The sequence below is a fragment of the Schistocerca cancellata genome, chromosome 5 (genome assembly GCF_023864275.1).
Source record: "Schistocerca cancellata isolate TAMUIC-IGC-003103 chromosome 5, iqSchCanc2.1, whole genome shotgun sequence".
In the NCBI taxonomy this organism is placed as follows: domain Eukaryota; kingdom Metazoa; phylum Arthropoda; class Insecta; order Orthoptera; family Acrididae; genus Schistocerca; species Schistocerca cancellata.
In genome coordinates this window covers 366,299,105-366,317,068 of record NC_064630.1, presented here as the reverse complement: position 1 = coordinate 366,317,068, position 17,964 = coordinate 366,299,105, and the positions used below count along the sequence as shown (strand labels likewise).

The window sequence follows — 17,964 nt, the reverse complement described above, 5'->3', positions numbered from 1 at the left end:
ATAATGTTTTCCTGCTGTGAGATGTTTAGGCTGCATGGCAATTCCCCCACAGCCACTGTTCATACTGTTAAACCTTGGGTCAAGTGGTGCTGCTGGATGGTGAACACTGGTCCACCGGGCCCAAATCGCTGACAGCCAGGCCGTAGGTACCCATCCTTCTTGTTCATGTTGTTAGAGCATTTAATTATTTCAAGAACCTCTCTTATTTTCTGTTGCATCACTCACAGCTGCCAACCAAGCTTGTGAGGTCCTTGAAAATTTATAGGACAGCTAAGTTCCTGGTGGTTGTCTGCTACAACTGACTTGTTGTTCTGTCACAGTCATATGTAATGTTCATGCTCCGAAATGTCAGTGCTAATGGGTCTCCAGGTTTCACCAACAAAGACTTGCTGCATTCACACCAAAGTTCATAGACACCTACAGTGTAGAGAGCATTCACGGGACCCTTAGTAGACCTCAACAAGTCTTGGATCTTGCAGCCACTCTGAAATACAGCTTCGATTACTGTGTGATGCAGTGTCTTGCCTACACAGTCGCTAACGCCTCTCACATAAGCTATGCAAGCAACAGGAGGGGTATCTTCTGTACATTTGTCTGTTTTGCTTTTGCTGTATCTCATAGTCCATTGTATGTCTCTGCTGATGTATCCCTTCATACAGAATACTGTTTTTAGTTTGTTCAGTTAATATTGTATGTTGTTGGGATCACTAATCTAGCAAGCTTGGGCTGTCAGCATACATAGCACAGCATTCTTTTGTGCTGGATGGTGGTGCAAATCTGTGTGTGGGTATCTGTTTGTGTAGGTTAGTTTCCCATAGACTTTATGCCCTACTTTGCCCCTAAATGTTCTGTAGACCCCCACATCCACAAACGGAATCGCTCATTTTTTTCCAATTCTAGCATGAACTGTATGTTCTTATGTAAGCTGTTGAGGTACTCGTGAAATCTGTGTAGTCCTGCTTGCCCAAACAGCCATATGATGAATGTGTCTTCCACATACCTCAGCCAGCAGTGTGGGTGCAATGGCACAGAATCTGTGCACTTTGTTCAAAGGCTGCCACGGATACATCAGCCACCACAAGAGAGCCACTGAAGTAATGAAACTCCCTAACAACATGAACAGGTAGGATGGCTGCAAGAGACCTACAGCCTGGCTGCCAGCATTCCAGCCCAGGGGCCACATGTGTTCATCAGCCAGCAGCAGCTCTTGGCCAAGGTTTAACGGTATAAACAGTGGCAATGGGAGAACAGTCATGCAACCTACTGCCTCATTGCAGGAAAACACTACCTCCTGGACACAAGTTGTTGATTTGCTACTGCCTTCCAATCACCAAGGAGAGATTACCAACCAATCATTAACCAGAATGGCACAGACAACGGCCAGCTGATATGTTACGTTCTACCAGTCACCCACTAAGAGTTGCCTTCCAATCAGCCACCATGGTGGTAGCACAGGCAACAGCGTTCCATACAGCCACACCCTCCATGATAACCTCTTCAAACTGTCCAACGCAGGCGAAATCCTGACAATTTAGTTGTTTTAGTAGTTTACAATGATGCAGCCCAATACCCAAAATTATTTTATCCAAGTTAAAATACAACCACACACTGAATAAAGTTTACAAAATTCACAGACAGGTGGCACACTGCTTCCTTCCCTTAGGTTACCTTGACAACTGTGGTATCAGGAAGGGCTTTTGGCCATAAAGTTAAATAACAAAATAAAATTTGTCAAATCCTGAAAAGGTGGCCCTGCACTAGATAGGATCATGCTGATGAAAACAAGAGACACATTTTTATGATTGTCCATAAGTAGCCCTGTAACTAAGGTCAAGGGGAAATCCCATAGTGGGACAGCTAAGTACTACTTACAACAATGTGATTCACTTCTGTAGTTGTTTCACAGTCGTGGTGATCTGAATCCTTCCCCTGAAACCCAGTGAGCTTAAACTGTATAGATGGGAACTCTCCATCCAACACATCCTTCTGTACTATAAGCCTCTAGACCCAGGTCATCACTATTCAGTGACCTGCATAATTTGAAACTGAGATGACTACGAAACAGTCTTTATATTCAACACATTAATCAAAATGGAACAATTACTAAGAGCGAGTCAAGAATAAAATGCTTGTTAAAAATGTATCATCTATTAAGTATCAATGACTCTATACAAATCATGGATTTAAAATATTTCCTACCACCTGGACTTCCATACATTTGCCAAATACTGAAAAAGCAGACACCATATTGGATGGGATAAATTCTAGGGACAAGAAGAGACATATTTTTATGCAGGCAAGACTAACAACTGCTTGTCCATAAGCTTTTGAAGAGGGCAAGTTATCCATCAACATTTTACAGTTCTTATGTAGAGGACTTACACGTCAATCTCAAAACAGAATACTGCGTAAGTTAGTATTAACAAAATACAAGCATAAATATTTCTTTGAAAATATTGATTCTTTCTTTAACTTACTTCTGTAACGGGTGCAGTGGCAACTGGTTTGTCAGTAGTTTCTGCATCCTCATCATCGGATCCTATAACAACAGTTGTTAAAGACGGTGCTCGTGGATTTAGATCTGGCTCGAACTGAGTTTCCGGAATATCATATTCCTACAAACAAGAAGGTAAAAGGATTAATGAAAAGTCACTATCGTCATTATATTTAGCACGCCATATGAATTGATTAGAAAGTGTAGTAAGTACATGAAGATAAAGAAAAAAGAGGAGTTGCTTCAAAGTATGGAATGATGTATTAAGGCAGTGACAAACTATTTCAAAGTGAAACTCCCTGGAAAATTAAAACTGTGTGCCAGACTGGCACTCAAACCCAGGACATGATGAAAGTAAAGTTGTGAGGAAAGGGCCACGAGTCATCTCAAGTAGCCCAGTTGGTAAAGCAACTGCCCTAGAAAGACATTTTGAGTCCAGGTCTGGCACAGAGTTTCCAACCACCAGGAAGTTTCATATCAGTACACACTACAGAGCGAGAAATTCATTCTGGAATATCAAAGTGTTGAAGAAAAAGAAATAAATTAAAAAAAAATTACTAGGAGGAAGCAGACATCACAGCATTATTTATCAGAGCCAAACATTCAGCAAAAGAGAAGAAAGTGTTGGAACGCAAAGTGCTCACCACTGAGGACATTTGGTCAAGGGAGACACAGCTGAAGAGGAATAGGGTGCATGGCAAATTAGGTTCAATATCAACTGGGTACAGAGAGACAAAAATGTAAAGAGAAGAAGAAAAAGGGGAGAAAGCTGGTATTAGAGTAAATAACACAACCAAAGGAAAGCAATGTGGTCACTAGAAATTAAAAAATACTGTGACACAAAAAATGAAGTGAGAATAAATTACCTGGGGGAGGAAGAAGACAAGTACTGGAGAGAGATGTACACCCCACGGCAGATGGCAGATGCAGACAGATGGGGTATCCATAAGTTTTGAGGTGAGGAAATGGGAAAGAAATACTTAACAACAGAACAGATATTATTACGGTCATAAGGATGGCATCAAGCTAGACGACACTCTGAAACAAGTTTCCACATACTACAAACTGATGATGACACACAGAACGTTAAGTCTCTTACATGATGGAAAACCCACCAAGAATGTTCTCTGCAGTAGGCCATTAAAGGAAGGGAGGAAGATTCGAGTTTAACATCCTGTTAACAGCAAGGTCATTAGAGACAGAGCAGAAGCTCAGATTTCAGAGGGATAGTTAAGAAAGTCAGCCATGCCCTTTTCAAAGAAACCATCTGGGCATTTGTTTGGATCAATTTACAGAAACTGGGGAAAACCTAATTCACAGTGGGTGGACACAAATTTTAACTGCTGTCCTCCTGAATGTGTGTCCAGCGTGCTAACCACTGTGCCACCTCACTCAGTAGTAGACCATTAAAATTTACCGGTATAGAATCTCCATCAGCACCCAATTATCTTGGGTGGCACTTAAGAGCCCTCCATGTTGACATAGTGACCTAACACTAATTCTGTGTCAACTGGCAAACATCTTTTGTTATTTCAAGAGGAACCCTCTCTATAGAGGTGAGATGGACTGAGCTGTCATAGGCATTGGCAAGACAAGTTTTATTGAAAGTAGGGGGGGGGGGATTAAGAGATGATCTCAGGGGCAGTAGCATTAAGACAATGATATACTTTGTGAGAGAAACAAAATATTTCCACAGTGGTGTGGAGGTGGTGATGCTGATAGCAACAAATGTGGTTAGTTTAGGGAGAAAGTTGCTGGTAAGGGCTTAATACAGAAGAGGAAACAATACCTGTAAGGATGTTGTAGAACAAATGATTGTACAAATTACAGATTAAGTTGTTTAGGATTTGCAATAAAATCAGATAAAAGATTACTGGTTTTCTATTCCAAACACTGATTTTGGGCTCCAAATGTGGAATATCAATGAATAATCTCATTAATATTGTACAATATGCTTCAGGCATATGGTAGCTAAGCAAGGTTGTGTTGGATGGGAAAGACTCGACATAGTTCAACAGCCGAGTTTGAAGGAAGGATGTAAGAAGGGAGAAAGGGAGACGGCAAGGATGGCAAAGTAGACTTTAACATTTTGGTGATTACAATGTTATCAGAGTTGGAGCAAAAGCTTGGATACGACAAAAATAGGGAACGGAACCAGCAGTTTTCTTACCAGAACAACTGTCCCATCATTTGCCATAACTGATTTAAGGATATCATGGAAAAACTTAAATCAATGAGTCCAGAGTTCTAAGCACAGCACCACTTCACTCAGCAGCCACGATGAAAATTTGCCATGATAACATCACAGATTTAAATAAAGCCAAAGTCTTGTTGACAAGCAAAAGCTGAATGAAGTTCAGATCAGTGAGAAAGACTTAAATTTGAGAGAAAAGTGTTCCATTAATTAAAATGTAAAATTATATTTGCTTATGTGATAAATCATCCAAGAACTTATCATCTTAATTAAAGTCTGTAAATGAATCACTTTCAATCTATCCATTCACTCAGTGATGATGTTAGTTCTGAAATAGTGTGTGATAAAGAGAAGACTGAAATATTGAATTCCATTTTCCAAAATTGATTCACTGAGGGCAACCTTGCCACAGTTTCCTCTCTTTTCTTCGTATGGTCATTGAAATACAAATATGGAGATAACTGTTCATGCCGAGGTCTCCTACAAAACAAGTACATGGACCTCCCCACAATAGAAGCAACACCTAATGGATATTTACTACTCCCCAATTTCAACGCATATGACCAGAGATTTAAGCAAAGGCATACATTGCATGGAAAGAATTATGGGAAGAAAAATTACAGCAAAGAGGCTGTCAGTATTATAATGTGCATCCTGATAGCTCGCTCATGGTTTATTGATTGCACATGCAACAGATAATATCTAAACTCTATGAGAAGGATGTTTTTTCTATTTTGGAAGCTTCCCCAGTCACATCCACAGTATAGAGACTGCACAACTTGCTCATGTTACTCAACGTTGGAACGTGATTTAACTGATACACTGGTGTCCAAAATTAAAATAACCAACCACTATTTCCCCATCTTGTGTCTAATTCACCCTATAATCATAGGAACTGTCAACAGATGTCCGGAAAATCATGTTCTGCATGAAAAATGGCATTCCGGTCAACTGCCAAGCACGTCAACGATAACATCAGGGCAGCTATCAAATGGGGTAGTGTTTGCCGGGTAGTCACACATCCACAATTGCTGACAATGCAGTATGGCACAAAGAAGATGCCTACCACACACTCTGTGGTGGAGGGCCGTAGGAAGAACGAAAGGAGGACAGTCGCAAACTGATGAGGCCCGTTGGCTTAATGTAAATCGTTATGTTGTTTCTCGGACGTGGCAACAATTTGTAGAGACTAACAGTACCCCAAAGACCAGGGCAGGTCCGACCACATGCGATATCAGAGAGGTCCGTTATTTGGATAAGGGCACAATAGTACCACCTTAATACTGCACAGTACCTGGCATCTGACATCACAGCAACCACTGGACGAGTTGTATCACGACAAACAGTGTCCAGAAGGCATCGGCAGAGTGAGCTTTACCGTCGGAGACATGCTGTACGTGGACTTCTGATGCATCTTCACAGCAGGGAATATCTAAAGTGGAATTGTCAACAGGCCACATGGGCGGTCAAACAGTGGGTCCATGTTCTTTCCACAGACGAGTATCGATTCTCGATAAATTCACATCTGGAGGAACATGGAACACTATTTTGGGACACAAACCTTATGGAAAGAGACCGATATCAAGGAGGATTCCTAATACTGTGGGCAGGGATTATGTTGACCACAAGTACCACTCTTCAATGAAATTGTATAGGTGAATCAGCAAGGTTTAGTTGCTGTCAGGTACTGTGACAAGATCTTGGGACCTCGTGCAGTTGTTGCGAGGTGGTGTAGCCCAGACTTCCTATTGATGGACAATAATGATCAACCTCATACAGCAAGAGCACTTGATGTTTCTTCGAAATGGAGGGCACTGAATGCATGGCGTGGCCTGCTCGTTCTCCCGATCTGAATCCCATGGAGCATGTCTGAGGTGCACTAAGCAGAGAGGTTGCATCATGAATGAGACTTTCACTCTGCAGCGGAGTGTGTGCTGATATGAAACTTCCTGGCAGATTAAAACTGTGTGCCGGACCGAGACTCGAACTCGGGACCTTTGCCTTTCGCGGGCAAGTGCTCTACCAACTGCGCTACCCAAGCACGACTCATGCCCCGTCCTCACAGCTTTACTTCTGCCATTACCTCGTCTCCTACCTTCCAAACTTAACAGAAGCTCTCCACTGCAGAACGAAAGTCTCATTCTGGAAACTTCCCCCAGGTTGTGGCTAAGCCGTGTCTCCGCAATATCCTTTCTTTCAGGAGTGCTAGTTCTGCAAGGATTTGCAGGAGAGCTTCTGTTAAGTTTGGAAGGTAGGAGACAAGGTAATGGCAGAAGTAGAGCTGTGAGGACAGGGCGTGAGTCGTGCTTGTTGGTAGAGCTCAGTTGGTAGAGCACTTGCCCACGAAAGGCAAAGGTCCCGAGTTTGAGTCTCGGTCCAGCACAGTTTTAATCTGCCAGGAAGTTTCATATCAGCACACACTCCGCTGCACAGCGAAAGTCTCATTCTGGAAACATCCCCCAGGCTGTGGCTAAGCCATATCTCTGCAATATCCTTTCTTTCAGGAGTGCTAGTTCTGCGAGGTTCGCAGGAGAGCTTCTGTTAAGTTTGGAAGGTAGGAGACGAGGTACTGGCAGAAGTAAACCTGTGAGGACGGGGCATGAGTCGTGCTTGGGTAGCTCAGTTGGTAGAGCACTTGCTCACGAAAGGCAAAGGTCCCGAGTTCGAGTCTTGGTCCGGCACACAGTTTTAATCTGCCAGAAAGTTTCAGGTTGTATCATGTCAGCATCCATCAACCACTCTCCAAGACTTACAAGCAGCTCTGCAGGAAAAGTGGGCATGATCGCCTTAACATGAGATTGATGACATCATTCACAGTATACCCCATCGTTGTCAGGCCTGTATTCTGCCAGAGGTGGACACACCACGTACTGAGAACATTAACCAGTTTTCAGAATGTGTGTATATCCGTTACCTCAGAAAAAATGAAGAACAATTTTGTCTTCAATGATGCTTATTGCAGTTGTTCACGCTCTGTATTCTTTACATAGTTTCTACTTTACTATCACCTGTTTACACTGTTTTGTGACAAAATAAAAACAACCTTGCAAAATTTCTGTTTGCTGCTTTAATTTTGGACACTAGTGTATATTTTTACATACGAACAGTACAATGAACAATAAATAACTTTGTGCACAAGAGACTACCGTATTTACTCAAACCGCACTCGAATCTAAGCCACACCTGAAAAATGAGACTCGAAATAAAGGAAAAAAAAATTTCCCGAATCTAAGTCACACCTGAAATTTGAGACTCGAAATTCAAGGGGAGAGAAAAGTTTTAGGCCGCACCTCCAAATCAAAACAAAGGTGGACCATTGTAATATGAGACACAATTTAGGTCGAATGAATGACGATACAGCTACAGTAGTTTGGTTCGAGTCGTAAGCTTAGCAGTTAAGCTTTACCAGGCAGCCATTGCTATGCGTCAGGCACTCCATCCGTATTTATACGGGTACCCTTCCTCTTTCACGTGCTTAACGTCTGGTTTGAATTGATTGCTTATTTTGCTTTGAACTGATAAGTGCCGTCTTCTTTGTTATAGGTGTTTACGTCACTCTAAGCTGAAAATGCAGTACTGTACGGTGTCATGCATTGTTTGTCGCATTCTGATAGTGAGTGTTTACAGCCTGTTGCCGCTCGCGGCATGGCTTGCTTTTGTGCGCGCTACCGCCGCTTAGAATTAAAAAAAAAAAAAAAAAAGAGAGGAATCTTCTCATTAGCGAAACAATGACAAGAGACTACTATTTGCTGTTACTTACACTGGTGCATTCTTTGATAATGATCAACAAGAACCAAATAATAGACTGTGTATGATAGAACATGGTCTGAACAAGAGTTAAGCAAAAATTTTTCTCTGTTTGAAAATCTTTGCGGCCGCTTCTTTAGTACATCAAATTCTGCACAGAAATTAGTCATCTTAGATTTAAAAATCTAGTCAGTTGCCGTGCTTCGTTTCTGACACGATACATATATTCTTCCGCGTTTGCTGTTGTCTCACTCTAGTTTCGTAGTTTATTAGGCTGACAGGATTTAAATGAGATAGCAGCAAACACAAAAGAATACATGAGAAAATGTTTATATTCATATTATTCTTATGGTGAAGAGAATACTGCATGTGATTCACATTTCATCAGGTTCCTATTAGCAACCATCTCTTCTCACAGGTAGGAAAAAATTCAGAACGTAGAGTTGGCCATATTGACAAACATCCCAAACAGCCTCGCCAGTCGGATTTTCGTAGCACATTGAAATTCCGCTACATTCGAAGATGAACAATACGGAATTTGTATTTACTTCGGTGGATAATGTACGAAAATGCAGTGGTCGAAACTCGGGGCGGAGAAAAAAAAGCTCATCTTCCACCTTCTTTTTTTAATTTATTTACTGACACAGAGGTTTTGGCGCCAGTATTTATCTTTGTGCCTACAAAGCATGCCTGTGTAGCGCTACATATTTTCGACGGCAGAAGTTAGTTGTGGCGGCACCTACCAACATTTTTCAGAACTTCCGCTTGCTTTGCACTCGATTCTAAGCCGCAGGCGGTTTTTTGGATTACAAAAACCAGAAAAAAAGTGCGGCTTAGATTCGAGTAAATACGGTATGCAAACTGAAACAGTAATTTCCAACTTACGTCAAAACTATAATTTGGTCAGAAAATGCTAAACTTGGAAAAAATCATGGACATTTTAAGAGATTTTAACCTACTCAGATAATTACCAAGTAATACATGCTCTGTATGCTTTCTTTTTTTTTTTTTTTTTTTTTTTTTTTTTTAATGATGGTTTACTGGAAGTCTTCTTCAATTTCACGATACTTCCATCAAAAATAACATATTCCTTTTCAAACACTTTTATTGAATATTATTGCACTGGGTCAAAGTACTTTCAGCACGACAAGATAGCTACTCATTTAAAAGGTTCACACATAATGAGCTACCACTGGTAGTGTAGATGTAGGCAGCAGTGGCTATCGTGACAGATGGGACCATGTGGTAATGTAAATTGGAAAAAGCTGACTGTAATGTATTCATAGCCTCAGCCTCCAACATTTAACAATATGAATATAATTATATTAAAAATGCCAACAATTTAGAAAATGAGGGTACGGGGAATGTCCTAGAAATCATAAAAATACACCACTGTGATACATAAATCAATAATAAATACAATTTAGTAATAATGATAGGGAATCATATTCTGAAACCAGTCATCCAATACGAGTTTATGTAGATGCACGAAGTTCTGTTCAAAGTTACAATGGTATCAATCTTAAGGCAGTGGAGAGGTGGCATTCAGAGGTATCAGACAAAGATGCAACATAGTCACATTGGGATCTCCACAAGCAGTGAAAGTATTAATTAAATTATTCAATTTTGGACAGTTCAGTCTGTAATATATGTATGAGTAACTTCGTGTGTAGAAACATATATGTTGTCCTAGTGATTTGATGATACCAATGATGTGCAGTTTGTGATTGTTTAATAATTTTGAACTGTTTTCAGCACTAGAACCAAGGCTAAATTAAAGTGTGGTGTACACAGAAAAATGAACTCCATTAAGTTTGGTAGAATACCAACATACGCAAAAAAAAAGTCATCCTTGTACACAGTTTGAAAGTTACAACAGATCAAGGAATCACAAGATAGACACTGTATGGTAGGTGACAAGAAACAGTGCAATGCAGCTTCAGTGGAAAGTGTCAACAGATACACGTAAATCAGTGTCATCAAGGGACAGGTATTAAGGAATAAGAGTAGCAGTGTTTAAATTTGCTAAGTACTAGGAACATTAAACATGGCATCCCATAAACAGTGACAGAATAATACAGATAATGTTACATCATGTAGTGGCAGAATTTGCATACAAGGCAACATGCTTCACCGAAAGATTTACTGTGATTTACTGAACACATACATTCCATACAGAGTGAAGCACATATCTTGTAAAATGGCCCTGACCATAAAACCAAAGTAATTTAATGTCATATAGGCAATTATCGACACTAATACTTCTCGTGCACCATTTGCAAATGTATCAGGAAGAGGAAGTAATGATAGTACACGAAGTACTCTTCACCACCCAATGTAATGTGCATTGTGAAGTGTTGATGTAGATGTGCTTATCTAGGGAGTCAGTATCAGACCAGATGTCTTGGGAAAACATTAGATTTTGGAGAAGGGTTGCATGTGTAAAAGACGTATATCAACTGCATGTCCATTTATATTTTTATGTTGTTGCTGTTGTTGTGGTCTTCAGTCCCAAGAATGGTTTGAGGCAGCTCTCCATGCTACTCTACCCTGTGTGATCTCTTCATCTTCGGGTAACTACTGCCACCTACACCATTCTGAATCTGCTTACTGCGTCCACCCCTTGGTCTCCATCTACAATTTTACCTCCCCCCCCCCCCCCCCCTGCATTTCCTTCCAATACTAAATTGGTGATCCCTTGATGTCTCAGAATATGTCTTAACAAAAGACCCCTTCTTTTGGTCAAGTTGTGCTGCACTTCAAAAGATTACAGTCCCTTTTTGTCTAAACTGTTTATCATCTATGTTTCACTTCCATACATGGCTACACTCAAAAACTTCCACAAAATACTTTCTGACTTTAAATCTATGCTCAGTGGTAACAAATTTCTCTTCTTCAGAAATGCTTTTCTTGCCCCTGCCAGTCTACATTTTATGTCCTCTTTACTTCACCCATCATCAATTATTTTGCTGCCCAAATAGCAAAACTCATCTACTACTTCAAGTGTCTTGTTTCCTAATCTAACTACCTTAGCATTGCCTGGCTTAATTTGACTACACTCCATTATCCTTGTTTTGCTTTCATTGATGTTTATCTTATATCATCCTTTCAAGAACCTGTCAATTCCGTTCAACTGCTCTTCCCAGTCCTTCATTGTCTCTGACAGAAGTACAATGTCATCAGCAAATCTCAAAGTTTTCATTTCTTTTCCTGAACTTTAAATTATACCCCAAATTTTTCTTTTGTTTCCTTTACTGCTTCTTCAATTGAATAATATTGGGGATAGGCTACAGCCATATCTCACTCCCTTCTCAACCACTACTTCCCATTCACGCCCCTTGACCTTTATTACTGTTGTCTGGTTTCTGTACAAGTTGTAAACAGCCTTTCACTCCTGTATTTTACCCCCGCTATCTCATAATTTCAAAGAGAGTATTCAAGTCAACACTGGCAAAAGCTTTCTCTAAGTCCACATATGCTATAAACATAGGTTTGTCTTTCCTTAACCTATCTTCTACAATATTTTGTAGGGTTAGCATTGGCTAGGGTGTTCCTACCTTTCTCCAGAATCCACATTGATCTACCCCATGGTCAGTTTCTACCAATTTTTCCATTCCTCTGTGACAAATTTTATTAGTATTTTGCAACCATGACTTATTAAACTGATAGTTCAGTAATTTTCACACCTGCCAGCAACTGCTTTCTTTGTAATTGGAATTATTACATTCTTCTTAAACTCTGAAGGCATTTCACCTATCTCATACATCTTACACACCAGATGGAAGAGTTTTGTCATGAATGGCTCTTCCAGGGTCATCAGCAGTTCTGACGGAATAGCATCTACTCCTGTAGCCTTGTTTCGACTTTCATCTATCAGAGCTCTGTCAAATGCTTCTGGCAGTATCTTATCTCCCATCTTGTCTTCATCTACGTCCACTTCCCTTTCTATAATACTGCCATCAAGTTTATCTCCCTTGTTTAGAGCCTCTCTATACTGCTTCGAACTTCCAGCTTTTCCTTATTTGTTTAGGACTGGTTTCCCATCTGAGTTCTTGATATGCATAATGCTGCTTCTCTTTTCCAAAAAGGCCTCTTTAATTTTCCTGTAGGCAGTATTTAGCTTTCCCCTACTGAAATATGCTTCTAAATCCTTAGTTTTGTCCTCTAGCCATTCCTGTTTAGCCATTTTGCATTTCCTTTCACTCTCATTTTTTCCTCTGCTGCCTTCACTATTTCATCTCTCAAAGCTACCCGCTCTTCTTCTGGCATCTCCTTAAATTCCTACCTTTCTGCAGTTTCTTCCATTTTAATCCACAGTTCAAAATCAATAAATTGTGGTCATAGTCCACACCTGGCCATTGAAATATCTTACAATTTAAAATGTTGTTCCTAAATTTCTGTCTTACCATTATATAATCAATCTGAATCCTTCAGGTATCTTCAGGTCTCTTCCACGCATACAACCTTTTTTCATGATTCTTAAAGCAAGTTTTAGTGATAAGTTATGCTCTGCGCAAAACTCTACCAGGCAGCTTCCTCTTCCATTCCTTACCCCCAATCCATATTCACCTTCTACTTTTCCTTCTCTTCCTTCTTCTACTATCACATTCCAGTCCCGCACGCCTATTAAATTTTCGTCTCCCATAACTATTCGAATAATTTCTTTTACCTCATCATACATTTCTTCAATCTCTTCATCATCTGCGGAGCTAGTACAACTGTGGTAGGTGTGAGCTTTGTGTCTATCTTGGCTACAATAATGTGTTCACTATGCTGTTTGTAGTAGCTTATCTGCATTCCTATATTTTTATTCATTATTAAACCTACTTCTGCATTACCCTTATTTGAATTTGTATTTATCACCCTATATGTATACACAGAAAACAAATCAAGCATTTCTTTATTTTAGCATGCCAATGGATACAAATTTCTATATCAACGTGTACTACATCAACTGAAGACTTTTATTTTTTCATGACTTACAGGAGATGGTGAGTAATGTAAATGAATTGATTCTTCTGTTCCCCCAGTAAGATCAAGTTCTTCTGAACGGTTCATAGAGGATGACACTGGTAGATCTTGTGCCTCCTGTGATTTTGGGCACTCAAATACAATCTCTACACTGTGTCGTGCCCTCTTTGGGAGATTTCCTTCAGCATCTGAAAAAGCATCCTTTCAGCATCATTCATTTCAAACTATGAAATAACACTGGTAGAAAACAAAAGTATGTAAATGTAATGGCCCCAACAGAAAATAAAAATAACTTCACACAAATATGTTTGCCTTTCTAATACTACAATTGAAAATTACTATTCTATAAAAGTATGCATGATTTATTACAATATGCATTTCATTTGTAGAATGGAGAGAGGATTGTTACCTCTAATCTGAAGAATTCCTTGAATCTGTACTCTCCAGTAAGAAATTATATTACATTACAATGTTGTACCTAAGGCAAGAATGAATCACGTGACACAGTCTGCATCACATGCTATCTGTCGCTTGTGCTGTTATTTCAGAATCTCACAATATCTTTGCTACTTGTAATGTGCACAAAAACATGTTGGCTCACTGTCACACTTACAACATATTGAAAAGGCTCATTTTAAAACTGCCATTTAATATCTTTGGAAGGGTCATTTAACATGTCACTAAAATGTTAAAAACAGAGAAATAAAACTCAGCAAGCAAAATAGACTGGAAAAATTCATTACACAACATCAGTAATTTTGATATAAGGAGTCTCTAACACGGAAATATTTAATGTAACGTTGTTTAGATGACATTTAAAAATATAAATGTTGACACTATTCCTAGAGATACATTTCACTTGTTTTGGGCTGCAATAACCACCTCTTTTTTTTTTTTTTTTTTTTTTTTAATGAACTGTCAGCACCAAGCTTTAGCTGCAATTTAATGAAGGCACCAGTAAACATGTAACTTCTCAAACCAAATTATATTGGAACTATTTGTCCAAGATCAGCTGACTATCTTTTATGCCAAAGTATAGCCCAATTTCTGCAGTAGCTTACAAATATTTTAAGCAAATATTCACCACTGCCAATCACTTTTCTCAGTAAACAATCATGGATGAATACAGAAAGTTGAGTTTTCAAAAATTACTGCTTGAGAAATCCATACTGAATGCTAGTACATGTTCTTCAGTCTCAATAAAATCTTCCTTAATTTTACAAGAAATTGACATCAGTAAGAAAGATCTTTAGTTCAGAGGGACCAGAAGGGCCTTTTCCAAATTATAAGGAATACTCCATTGTTCCAACAATAAAAACTAAAATTAGTGCAAATTCTTCCACAAATATGACCTGGAATGCAAGGAATGACCTATCATGTTGAGTGGCCTAGCCTGCTATCGACTGATTTCTGTTGTTTTTTGATTACGCAATCAGTTGTTTCTATATCTACCACCACTGCATCTGCACAACGATCAGAAGCAGGACCAATGCAGTGATGTTTATCAGTAAAGTAATTTTGAAAGACTGAACACAATAAATAAATATGTCAGGATTCTTCCCCCTCTCCATGGCCATAATACCTGACGTGTACCTGATCTGAAAACTTTGATATGTAGACTGAATTTATATATAGCCGCAAGTCCTTAATGTTTCTGGACAATGTAGAATGTAATACGAGGGTCACTCCAAAAGAAATGCACACTATTTTTGTAAAAATACAGTTTTCATTCTGCACATGTGAAAGTTTTACAGTGTGTAGATACATCCTTCCAGCTTGTTTTCAAACTTAGTTCAACCTGCTCCTGTGAGTGGCGCTGTCACAGCATGTCTTCAAGATGGCTGCTACACTTGACGTTCGTCAGGAGCAACATGCTTTCATAGAATTCCTGTGCTGTGAAAATGAGACATTGGGAAACATCCACAAGAGGTTGAGAAAGGTGTATGGAGATGCTGCTGTCGATCGCAGTGCAGTTAGTCGATGGGCAAGCAGGATACGTGATGAAAGCGGGCACAGCAATATTGAGGATTGTCCTCACAGCAGCAGGCCTCGTACTGCACACACTCCAGACAATGTGCAGAGAGTTGACGAACTGGTGACTGCTGACAGACACATCACAGTGAACGAATTGTCACGCTACGTTGGGATAAGGGAAGGAAGTGTTTCCAGAATACTGAAAGTGTTGGCATTAAAAAAGGTTTGTGCCAGATGGGTTCCCAGGATATTGACAGTGGCTCAAAAAGAAACAAGAAAAACGGTATGCAGCGAACTTTTGGAACAGTACGAGAATGGTGGAGATGAATTTCTTGGAAGAATTGTGACAGGTGATGAAACATGGCTCCATCATTTTTCACCAGAGACGAAGAGGCAATCAATGGAGCGGCATCATGCAAATTCACCCAAGAAAAAAAAATTCATAGCCAGACCTGCTGGAAAAGTTATGGCTACGGTGTTTTTCAATTCCGAAGGACTCTTGCTTGTGGACATCATGCCAAGTGGAACCACCATAAATTCTGATGCAATTGTGACGACACTGAAGAAACTTCAAGCTCGACTGAGTCGTGTTCGACCACATCAGCAAAAGCAGGATGTTTTGCTGTTGCACGGCCACATGTCAGTCAAAAAACCATGGAAGCGATCACAAAACTCGGATGGACAACACTGAAACACCCGCCTTATAGTCCTGACCTGGCTCCATGTGACTCTCTTCTCTTTGGGAAACTGAAAGAGTCTCTTCGTGGAACAAGGTTTGTAGATGATGACTCCCTTGTGCATGCTGCCAAAAAGTGGCTCCTACAGGTTGGTCCAGAATTTTACCGTGCGGGTATACAGGCGCTGGTTCCAAGATGGCGTAAGGCAGTTGAGAGGAATGGAAATTATGTGGAGAAATGAAAATATTGTTCCTAAAGGATGTATCTACACACTGTAAAACTTTCAAACATGTAGAATAAAAGAGGGATTAAAAAAAAATTGTGACCCTCGTACATCACTTTCAAATTCAATGTCTGCTTTTTGAGTAGCTGTCATTACACTTCTTTCAACTCTGCATAGCTATTTATCAGTAACAGTTTGGCTTCGCTGAAAACCACCAAGAAGCTCTGATTCGCTTTCATTAGCAACTGTTTTTGCATTTCTGCTGTGTTCCAACTGAAAATGGTTAACACTCTTAAGTGCCAAACCTGCAAAATTTATGGGCCTAGGATTGCGCAAAAATCACCAGACCCATAAAATTTACGGGCCACTACATTTAATTTAATGCAAAACACTGCAACGTTATTTTTACAGGTTTGGCCAGCATTATACGTTTTACAGATGTTTAGTAACACAATGCGTCCATAGATAGCACAGCAGGGTTGTTTACAAGACCGTAATTCATGTTAAAACTTATTTTTTGCGTTCTCAGTCTTCCTTACGTCGTCGTGTTGTTTCATGTTTGTAATCACGTCTCGGCAGAGTTTTTATCAGATGCAGAAATCGTGGATTTGATTAATGATAGCAGCACTCTGGATAATGTAGAGAGTGATTCTGACGGTTCTGAATACAATGGCATGTTTGAAGTTACGTATTCCCAAATTTTCAACGGCACATCACTGCTCGTAATTGTGAAGTAGACACGTTTCTGCTGAACATGTATTCTGCAAGAGATATATGTAGTTACATATAATGGGATATTCCTTTTAGAGAGCGAGATCGACAACAGCTTGTCTTCAGATGAAGATGAAAATGACGTTGAAGGTGTTACTTCAAATCCAGCGGCTGTGCCATATTCAAAAGATGCTGACTGGACTGAATTTGACACCTACTGACTTCTGCCTGTCAACACTACACCCAGGCAGATTCTAGTGAATAATGATGATTCAAGTTCTGTACTGGATTGCAGTAAAGTGTTCCTTACTGACAGTGAGTAAAAGAACTCAAGAAACAAACAAATTTGTATGCATCACAGACAATCCAGAAGAAAGGAAGAGGAAATAACACGAAGCCTAATTCAGTTTTTAGTTACTGGAAGCCAGTGACTAAAAGTGAGATGAGGCGTTTCTTGGGTATGCCTTTCCAAATGTGTATTTCAAGAAAGCCAAAAATTGTGGACCATTGGAGCACTAATCCTGTTCTTAGTTGTAACTTCTGTCCCCAAGTTATGAGTCATATGTGTTTTACTCAGATACTATCGTGCTTGCATCTTGTTGACAATTCTAAACAGAAAAAACCAGGTGAAGATGGATTTCACCCACTTTATAAAGTAAAGAATTTGAAGGAGCGATGTATCCAGGCATATCGTCCCTCAGACAAACTGACAATTGATGAAGGAATATGCCCATTTCGAGGTGGTGTGAGCTTCCGTGTTTACATGCAAAATAAGCCTCATAAGTATGGACTGAAGGTTTACGCTGTTGCTGAAGCCATTAGTTGCTATGTTGTAAACTATGAAGTTTATGCTGGGAAGCATATTGTTGACAATTCTTCGTCCGCTGTTGTATTGCCATTGTTGTCCTGCTGAGTAAAGGTCATATTGTGTATTTAGACCAATTTTATTCCAGTCCAGAGCTTTTTCAATGAC

General features: G+C 39.8%; 1 protein-coding gene across 1 annotated transcript in view; it reads right to left on the bottom strand.

The window, feature by feature from the left end:
* Positions 1 to 17,964, bottom strand: part of LOC126187801 (TP53-binding protein 1-like) — a 352,433-nt gene that overhangs the window by 243,089 nt on the left and 91,380 nt on the right. The window contains exons 5-6 of the mRNA XM_049929085.1: positions 13,419 to 13,594; positions 2,478 to 2,615 (exon numbers count right to left, since the gene is read on the bottom strand). Coding sequence (XP_049785042.1) covers positions 2,478 to 2,615; positions 13,419 to 13,594 — 314 coding nt within the window. The remainder of the gene's footprint in view (positions 1 to 2,477; positions 2,616 to 13,418; positions 13,595 to 17,964) is intronic.